Source organism: Pristis pectinata, unplaced genomic scaffold, assembly GCF_009764475.1.
Source record: "Pristis pectinata isolate sPriPec2 unplaced genomic scaffold, sPriPec2.1.pri scaffold_118_arrow_ctg1, whole genome shotgun sequence".
Taxonomy (NCBI): domain Eukaryota; kingdom Metazoa; phylum Chordata; class Chondrichthyes; order Rhinopristiformes; family Pristidae; genus Pristis; species Pristis pectinata.
The window spans coordinates 91,288-100,645 of record NW_026262465.1 but is presented as its reverse complement, the minus strand read 5'-3'; the positions used below and the strand labels follow the sequence as shown (position 1 = coordinate 100,645).

The window sequence follows — 9,358 nt, the reverse complement described above, 5'->3', positions numbered from 1 at the left end:
ATATTTTCTACTGTGGCTAAGTTATTCAGTCCGACCTGGGTATAAAATGTGTGCATGTCAGTGTGTGTGTGTCTGCCCGTGTGTGTATTTGTCTGTCTGTGTTGGTGTGTGTGTCTGCGGGTGTGTGACTGCGCGCGCGTCAGTGTGTCTCTCTTTGAGTGTGCGTATGCGTGTCCATAACTCTGTGTCTGAGTGTCTGTAACTCTGAGTGTGTCTGTAACTGTGTGTGTCTGTAACTGCGTGTGTCTGAGTGTGTCATAACTGTGTCCGTAACTCTGAGTGTCTGTAACTCTGAGTGTGTCTGTAACTGTGTCCGTAACTCTGTGTGTGTCATAACTGTGTGTCTGTGTCCGTAACTGTGTCTACGAGTGTGTCTGTAACTGTGTATGTGTGTCTGTAACTCTGTGTCTGTAACTCTGTGTGTCTGAGCGTGTCCATAACTGTGTGTCTGTGTCCGTAACTGTGTATGTGTGTCTGTAATTGTGTCCATAACTGTGTGTGTCTGAGCGTGTCCATAACTGTGTGTCTGCATCCGTAACTGTGTCCATAACTCTGTGTGTCTGTGTCCATAATTGTGTGTCTGTGTCCGTAACTCTGTGTGTGTCTGAGTGTGTCCGTAACTGTGTGTCTGTAACTCTGTGTGTGTCTGTAACTCTGAGTCTGTGTGAGTGTGCCTGTGCGTGAGTGTGCGTTGTGTTGGGAAAGGGACTGTGGGGAAGGAATCCACGGCGGAATTGCTGGCTTCGCGGAACAAGGAGTCGGCTGTTGAGGTCAGTAATGGAGAACGTGGAACATCCACAGCCCAGGACCAGACCCTTCAGCCCAATGTGTCTGTGCTGTACACGGTGCCGAATTAAACCAAACACCTTCCCCCACCCCCCAGTCCCCCTCCCTCCGTCCCCGGCACATCCCCGTGTCCGTCTCACCCCCTCCCCCGTATCTGCCCCCACCCCCTCTCCCGGCAGCACATTCCAGGCACCCACCTCTCCCTCTGTAAAAAAAAACTTCCCCCCCCACCCCACCTCCCCTTCAACACACCCCCTCCAGTATTAGATATCCCCACCCCCTGGGGAACAACAGACACCGGCCGTCTCCTCTACTGACGCCTCCCGTCGTCTGATAAACCTCCCCCCTTGGCCTCCGCCACTCCGGAGGGAGCGACCCCAGAGTCTGTCCGACCTCTCCTTGTAGCTGGCGCCCTCTGATCCGGGCGGCGTTCCCGGCAAACCTCTCCCGCACCCTCTCTCCGAAGAACCCCCCCCCCCCCATAACTGGGGGAGTGGGGCGCGCGACCAGTACCCCGACCGGTGAAGGCGAGCATGATGGACGCCTTCTTTACCGCGCCCCCCCCCCCCCCCCCCGTCGACCTGTGTGGCCGCTTTCGGGGGGAGCGGTGGGCTCGGGACCCCTGGGACCCCGCTGTATGTCGACACTTCTGCTGTTCACTGTGAGCCATTCCCTCACGTCTGACCTCCCGGAGTGCCTTGGAGTTTGTCCTTCCAAAGTGCACCACCTTGCACTTCTCCGGGTTGAACTGCATCTGCCACTTCTCAGCCCAGCTCTGCATCCTATTGATGTCCCTCTGCAATCTTCGACAATCCTCCACACTGTCCACAACACCACTGACCTTTGCGTCGTCTGCAGACTTGCCAACCCACCCTTCTACCCCCTCATCCAAGTCATTGATAAAAATTTGCTCGGACTGTGTCCTTTCTTGTGAAAAACCCTGCATAATCAATGCCTTCTCTCGTGAACCCTTCTTTCTCTGATGGTCTGTGCCCCTGGCAATTTCTCGTCGCTACCTGTGTGCATGCGTGGGCTTGACAGTAAACCCGACTTCGATTCGTGTTTCTCCCACCCCGCCGTTGACAGAAACTCCTCCCCGTGGAAGGGAGAACGACTTGCGGCGGGCGGGGAAGATCTGAGGGAAAAAACCGGTACCCAGCAGCGGAAACGGCAGCAGCTTCCGCCGACAACAGCGGGGAAAGTTTCTCCTCCCCAGCATCCGCGGGCTGGGAACGGGACGTTCCGAGGCGTTCCTCTGTCCCCGGAGTGTCGTGGATTCCATCACCCCGAGGTGGATGAGGGCGGAGCAAGAGCGGGGAGGTATCGCCTGCCCCGATACTACGCCCGTGCAGTGGGGGCGAGGGGCAGGAGGGAGGGTCACGTGCAAAGTGCCGCCAATGCACGGATGATACAGAGTAAATAATCCCTTTAATTATATATATAAAAAAACCATTTTTTCTTAAGTTTTTTTTTGCAAAAGTCTTTGTCCTGCTCGAGGCTCCGGTCAATTGCAGTCGAGGCCCCCCTCCCCGGGACATGGCAGAGCAGCCCCTGACTCAACACAATTGCACAATGTCCAGGTCTCAATGATCTAACTCGTTGTTTGGGAGGGAGGAGGAGGAGGGGGGAGGGAGAGCAGAGAGAAGAGTGGGGGGGAGGGAGAGGGGGAAGGGAGGAGGGGGAGAGAGGAGGGGGGAGAGGAAGGGGGAGAAGAGGAGGAGGGAGGGGGAGGAGAGAGGAGGGGGAGGAGAGAGGAGGGGGAGGAGAGGAAAAGGAGTGAGCTGGCTTGAACTACAGAGAGCAGGAGATCAGGCATGGAGGGGGCGGTGGGGGAGAGAGATCCAGAGATGGGGAGAGTGGGAGAGGAGGAAAACTGCGGGAGGGAGCGTTGAGAGGACGGACACGCGCGCAGTGCTCCCCTGTCACCGCCCGTGGAATCCGCAGGCATCCGCTGCTCTGTCGATCCGTTCCCGCTGCACCTCCCCGTCTCTCTCTCTCTCGCTCGGCCTCGCCGACGACTTAAGCTTGGCTAAAAACTCCCAACACATCGCAGGGAAAGGAGGACCCTTCCCGGAAGTCCGCGTGTGTGCGCGCGCATCTCTCTCTCTCTCGCGCCTCCCGCTGGGAACGGGGACCCCTTTCCCTCCGTCACACCGAGATCTCGTAGGTGGTGCCTCCCACGCCGGACACCTTCTTCACCCCCTTGTTGGGGCTCAGGGTGGCGGAGCCCGAGGCGCCGGGGCCGGGCGGGGGCGACGTCTGATGCGGGTCCCCCTTGCTCGTGCTCTTGGGCTGCCCGTTGCTCCTGACGTGGGCGGCCTTCGTCCGTGCCTCATCTCTGTGCAAGAGGGGGGAGGGGAGAGGTTAATTCGGGACGTTGGGAGAGATGATGCGGTGGATATGGAGTATATGGACTAACTCTAGGACAGTAGGAATTGCCCTGACACTCACCCCTACAGTGTGTGTGTCCCCCACCGGGCGCTCCCGGGACATGGGTCAGACACTGTGTGGGGGCTCCCTCTACATCACCCCCACAGTGTGAGGGCTCCCTCTACATCACCCCCACAGTGTCCCCCCAACGTTATACCCAGTGTGAGCACCGAGCGCTCCAGGGACACAGTGCAGGGGGCTCCCTCTACGTCCCTCCGCGCCCCTCTCCCTCTCCCCCTCGGACGAGCCCACACTCACCTGTGCGTCAGGAGCGGATGGGTGACCCCTGAGACCTCTGCGGCCTCTGTTGGCGGGGAGCAGGCGGCCCGGAGCAGCCGGCTTTGCTGGGAGGGTCCCGTCGGCGGCCGAGGGTCTCGGTGGGACATTCCGGCCTCCAGCAGCCTCTCCCGTTCGGCTGAGGGAGGAGGGCGGCTGCGGTGGGGGGGCGGGAGCAGGAGGAGGTCAGCCTCCCGCTGCTGGGCCGAGAGGAAGGGGGAGTGGTAGCCGGCAGGACGGGGACCCTCGCTGTCCTCGGGGCTGGCCGGCAGGCTGGCCGGCGGGAGGCTGTCGTAGGAGAGGCTGCCCTCCCGGGTGGGGTTGTTGGCCAGGCTCTTGTAGGAGGTGGAGGTAGTGCCCTCGGAGCGGGGCGGCCCCTCGGGGGCCCGCAGGCTGCAGGAGGAGCGGGAGCCCTCCGAGGTGGGCTCCGTCGGGAAGCTGCGGTACAGGGGGGGCGAGGGGCGGCCCCCCGAGCCCAGGCTCTGGCTGCTGAGGCCCTCGGCCGTCGCCAGCTCCGGAGACAGGTCCCCTGGCGACACCTGTGGGAAGAGGGAGAGGGGGGAGAGTGAGTGATCCCATCGCACGCGTGCCTCAGGGAGGGAGAGGGAGGGAGGGAGAGAATCAGTGATCCCATCACACACGTGGACTCAGGAACAGTGGGGAGGAGACGGAGGGAAGGGAGGAGGCAAGGGGAGGAGGGCGAAAGCATGGGAGGGAGGAAGGGGAGGAGGGCGAGGGGGCAGAGGGAGAAGGGGAGGGAGGGAAAGGTGAGGGAGGAGGGAGGGGGTGGAGGCTAAGGGGGAAGGGAGGGAGGGGGTGGATGAGGGCAGGAGGAGAATGGGGAGGGATCATGGAGGAGGGCAACAGCTGGGGAGGGAGGAGGGTTAGAGTGGTGGGAGGGGAGGGCGAGAGCGGAGGAGGGAGCGGTGAGGGGAGGGAGGTTGGAGGGTGAACGGGGAGGTAGGGTGTGGAGGGGGGATGGGGAGGAAGTGTGTGGAGGGTGAGGTGAGGGGGTGGAGGGAGTAGGGGGAGAGTGAGGGGGGAGAGTGAGGGGGGAGAGTGAGGGGGGAGAGTGAGGGGTGCTGGGGAGGGAGGGTAAGAGGGAGGTATGGGGTGGAGGGTGAGACGAGAGGGGGTAGAGGGGTTGGAGGGAGGGGGGAAGGAGGGGGATGGGGAGAGTGGGAGAGGGAGGGGCGGCAAAGGGTGGGGTTGGAGCACGAGGGGGAGAGGGAGGGGTTGGAGGGTGAGAGCAGGGGGTGGGTGGAGGGAGGGTAAGGGATTGTAGGGTGAGGGGTTGGAGGGAGGGGTTGGTTGGAGGGTGAGGGATTGGAGGGATAGGATGGTTGGAGGGTGAGGGGTTGGAGGGATAGGATGGTTGGAGGGTGAGGGGTTGGAGGGATAGGATGGTTGGAGGGTGAGGGGTTGGAGGGTGAGGGGTTGGAGGGATAGGATGGTTGGAGGGATAGGATGGTTGGAGGGATAGGATGGTTGGAGGGTGAGGGGTTGGAGGGATAGGATGGTTGGAGGGTGAGGGGTTGGAGGGATAGGATGGTTGGAGGGCGAGGGGTTGGAGGGATAGGATGGTTGGAGGGAAAGGATGGTTGGAGGGTGAGGGGTTGGAGGGAGGGTGAGGGATTGGAGGGATAGGATGGTTGGAGGGCGAGGGGTTGGAGGGCGAGGGGTTGGAGGGCGAGGGGTTGGAGGGCGAGGGGTTGGAGGGCGAGGGGTGAGGGATTGGAGGGATAGGATGGTTGGAGGGTGAGGGGTTGGAGGGAGGGCGAGGGGTTGGAGGGCGAGGGGTCGGAGGGCGAGGGGTCGGAGGGCGAGGGGTCGGAGGGCGAGGGGTTGGTTGGAGGGTGAGGGGTGAGGGATTGGAGGGATAGGATGGTTGGAGGGTGAGGGGTTGGAGAGGAGGGAAGGGAGCGGTGTGTGAGGGAAGGGGGGAGGGTGAGGGGTGGCGGGTGGGAGGGGTTGGAGGGGAGGGGTTGGAGAGCGAGGGAGGGGTGCGGAAGACGAGAGGCGATCTGACTGACGTTTCTGAGAGCCTCCAACAGTGGGGTTACAATTATCATTGCCCCATAGTGGGGAATCGAACACCAGAGGGCAGAGACTGAGGTACACCCACCCTCATACACCTCCGTCCCTCCGCACTCCCCGCCTTTCACGGTGTATGTGTGTCCTACCCTCATACACCTCCGTCCCTCCGCACTCCCCGCCGTTCACGGTGTGTGTGTGTCCTACCCTCGTACACCGACGTCCCTCCGCACTCCCCGCCGTTCACGGTGTGTGTGTGTCCTACCCTCGTACACCAAGGTTCCTCCGCACTCCCCGCTGTTCACGGTGTATGTGTGTCCTACCCTCGTACACCGACGTCCCTCCGCACTCCCCGCTGTTCACGGTGTATGTGTGTCCTACCCTCGTACACCGACGTCCCTCCGCACTCCCCGCCGTTCACGGTGTATGTGTGTCCTACCCTCGTACACCGACGTCCCTCCGCACTCCCCGCTGTTCACGGTGTATGTGTGTCCTACCCTCGTACACCGAGGTCCCTCCTCCGCCTGGGATGGAGATCAAGGTGGATCTGGGGCCGGTTACAGGGGGGCGGGGGCGAGGGGTAATGAGTCGGCAGGCGACAGGAGCAACACAGAGGAAGGAGCGGGAGGAACGTACCTTGTCGCTGGCAGAGTGCGTGAGGGCCACGTGGTTGCGTCCGGGGCTGCTGTAAGCGGGCCGGTACTTGTACATGGTGGGGGTTGGTGGGTTGTCTGCCCGATGAAGGAGGTTGCTCTCTGCGTGAAGGAGGAGGGGGAGAGAGAGAAGATACAGTGTCAGAACAACGGCAAGTGGGGCAGAAACAGAGAGAGAAACACAGAGAGCGCTCGGTGCCCACACTGGGTATAACGTGGTGGGGGGGGGACACACTGTGGGGGTGATGTAGAGGGAGCCCCCACACTGTGTCTGACCCGTGTCCCGGGAGCGCTCGGTGCCCACACTGGGTATAACGTGGGGGGGGGGACACACTGTGGGGGTGATGTAGAGGGAGCCCCCACACTGTGTCTGACCCGTGTCCCGGGAGCGCTCGGTGCCCACACTGGGTATAACGTGGGTGGGGGGGACACACACTGTGGGGGTGATGTAGAGGGAGCCCCCACACTGTGTCTGACCCGTGTCCCGGGAGCGCTCGGTGCCCACACTGGGTATAACGTGGTGGGGGGGGACACACACTGTGGGGGTGATGTAGAGGGAACCCCCACACTGTGTCTGACCCGTGTCCCGGGAGCGCTCGGTGCCCACACTGGGTATAACGTGGTGGGGGGGGACACACACTGTGGGGGTGATGTAGAGGGAGCCCCCACACTGTGTCTGACCCGTGTCCCGGGAGCGCTCAGTGCCCACACAGGGTATAATGTGGGTGGGGGGGACACACACTGTGGGGGTGATGTAGAAGGAGCCCCCACACTGTGTCTGACCCGTGTCCCGGGAGCGCTCAGTGCCCACACAGGGTATAATGTGGGTGGGGGGGACACACACTGTGGGGGTGATGTAGAAGGAGCCCCCACACTGTGTCTGACCCGTGTCCCGGGAGCGCTCGGTGCCCACACTGGGTATAATGTGGGCGAGAGACTTTCTACCCCAGCAGGCGGAGTTGGGTGTGTTTGGGCAGCGCGATGACTTACCCTCACTGGTAGCCAGTGACAGGTGAGTCCGCAGCCCGGAATACCGTGTCAGGTCCGGTTTGGGAGGCGGCGGAGGATCCACATCCATCGATTGACTCTCCATCACCACCAGACTTCCCCGAGACTGCCGGGGGGGCAGGGTGGGTGGAGAGAGGCGAGAGAGGGAGGGGGGCGAGAGAGGGAGGGAGGGGGGCGAGAGAGGGAGGGAGGGAGGGGGGAGAGAGAGGGAGGGAGGGAGGGGGGAGAGAGAGGGAGGGAGGGAGGGGGGAGAGAGAGGGAGGGGGGAGAGAGAGGGAGGGAGGGGGGAGAGAGAGAGAGAGAACGGGCGTTAGTGGAGTTGAGTTGGACGCACTGCCCCTACCTTGTTGGAAGACACTGCTGATCAAGGTTTGGCTTCGCCCCACCCATCAGTGCACACCTGACCACTGGTCCCTTTCAGCACCTTTGTACCTGGCCCTGGGCCGTTGGCCTGTTTGAAATACCTGGGCTGGAACCCCTCAGCCCTCCAGCACTATAAAGAGTGCCGCATGTGCTCTGCTCTCTCTCTTTTTGTCTCCGAGGGATGCCTCGTCGATAAAGCTGTGCACCGGTTGGCAGAGTTCGGAGAGTCTGCTTCACTCTGGGCCGAGCAACCGTGAAACGGTGCTGGAGAAATTAGTTCTCCCCTCTCCCATCGGGTAGAAGATACAGGAGCTTGAGGGCACGTACCACCAGGCTCAAGGACAGCTTCCACCCCACTGTGATGAGACTATTGAACAGTTCCCTTATACAATGAGACGGACTCTGACCTCACGATCTACCTTGTTGTGACCTTGCACCTTATTGCACTGCACTTTCTCTGTAGCTGGGACACTTTACTCTGTACTGTTATTGTTTTTACCTGTACCACCTCAATGCGCCCTGTACTGCCTCAATGCACTCTGTACTAACCCAATGTAACTGCACAGTGTAATGAATTGACCTGTACAGTCGGTGTGTAAGACAAGTTTTTCCACTGGACCTCGGTACAAGTGACAATAATAAACCAATACTAATAGTATGTCAAGAGGTGGCAGGTAACGTATTGTTTTTCCTTGATTGTATGTACCCAGTTCGTTTTGTGTGTGTGTGTGAGTGAGTGAGTGAGTGAGTGTGAGAGAGAGAGAGAGAGAGAGAGAGAGAGAGAGAGAGAGAGAGTGAGAGTGTGTGCGTGCGCACGCACCTTACCCTTGTTGCGACTCCACCATGCTCACTACCACCGGGGTGTGTGTGTGTGTGTGTGTGTGTGTGTGTGTGTGTGTGTGTGTGTGTGTGTGTTGCCCCCGTTACCTTTCCCCGCGTTTGTGAGTAAGATCCCTCCTTGCCAGACTGCGTTCAGAGTCCGAGACCCTTCGGATCTGTTCCCTTCGCACACAGCACCCCCTGCCCCACCCCGCGCCCTCGCGCCCCCGTACCCGAGTGCGCGCGAGGCTCGTCTGGATGCCGTTGTCCATTAACTTCATGGTGACCTCGGTGTCAGAGATGGTGGGGCGGACGAAGGGCGTCTGCACCGGGACCTGGCTCCCCCTCTTTTCCCGGGAAATGTACCTGGCAGAGAGGGAGAGAGAGAGAGAGCGGTGCCATGAGACGGAGGGCTCAACTGAGGAGGGCGGGACAGGGGGAGGGAGGAGGGGGGAGAGGGAGGAGGGAGAACAGGTCTGATCGAAGAGGGTGGGAGAGGGAACGAGGGGCTGTGAGGAGGGGAGAGAGGGAACGAGGGGCCGTGGGAGAGGGGATGAGGAGGGAGGGAGCTCCGTGGGAGAGGGGGTGAGGGAGGGAGGGAGGGAACGCTGTGGGAGAGGGAATGATGAGGAGGGAGGGCCGAGGAGGGGGCTCCCACTCACCTGGGTGCCTGTGAACTGCAGAGGACGTAGGAGATGTTCCTCCAACATCCCTGTGTGAAGGGATTCACCCCTCCCCTGAATTTCCCCGTCACCTGCAACACAAGAACAGCCAGTGAGCGATGGGAATGGACAGGGAGGGTGACCTGCCTGCAGATGAGGTCCTGCTCCCCCTCCCTCCCCACCCGACCCCCCCCCCCCCCCCGGAACACACCGGGACTGCAACGCCCCTGTCCCAGCTCACCGTTTTGTCCCAGACCTCCCCCTCTCCCCTCTGTCCCATCACCCCCGTCCCGTCCACCCTCTGTCCCGTCCACCCTCCCCATCCCC

At 61.4% G+C, this 9,358-nt stretch overlaps 1 protein-coding gene across 1 annotated transcript in view; it reads right to left on the bottom strand.

Moving 5' to 3' along the window:
• Window positions 1-1,126: 1,126 nt before the first annotated feature.
• Window positions 1,127-9,358, bottom strand: part of LOC127567114 (palmitoyltransferase ZDHHC5-like) — a 29,049-nt gene continuing 20,817 nt past the window's right edge. The window contains exons 6-11 of the mRNA XM_052009799.1: window positions 9,032-9,123; window positions 8,603-8,735; window positions 7,170-7,293; window positions 6,163-6,281; window positions 3,475-4,031; window positions 1,127-3,124 (exon numbers count right to left, since the gene is read on the bottom strand). Coding sequence (XP_051865759.1) covers window positions 2,935-3,124; window positions 3,475-4,031; window positions 6,163-6,281; window positions 7,170-7,293; window positions 8,603-8,735; window positions 9,032-9,123 — 1,215 coding nt within the window. The 3' untranslated portion in view covers window positions 1,127-2,934. The remainder of the gene's footprint in view (window positions 3,125-3,474; window positions 4,032-6,162; window positions 6,282-7,169; window positions 7,294-8,602; window positions 8,736-9,031; window positions 9,124-9,358) is intronic.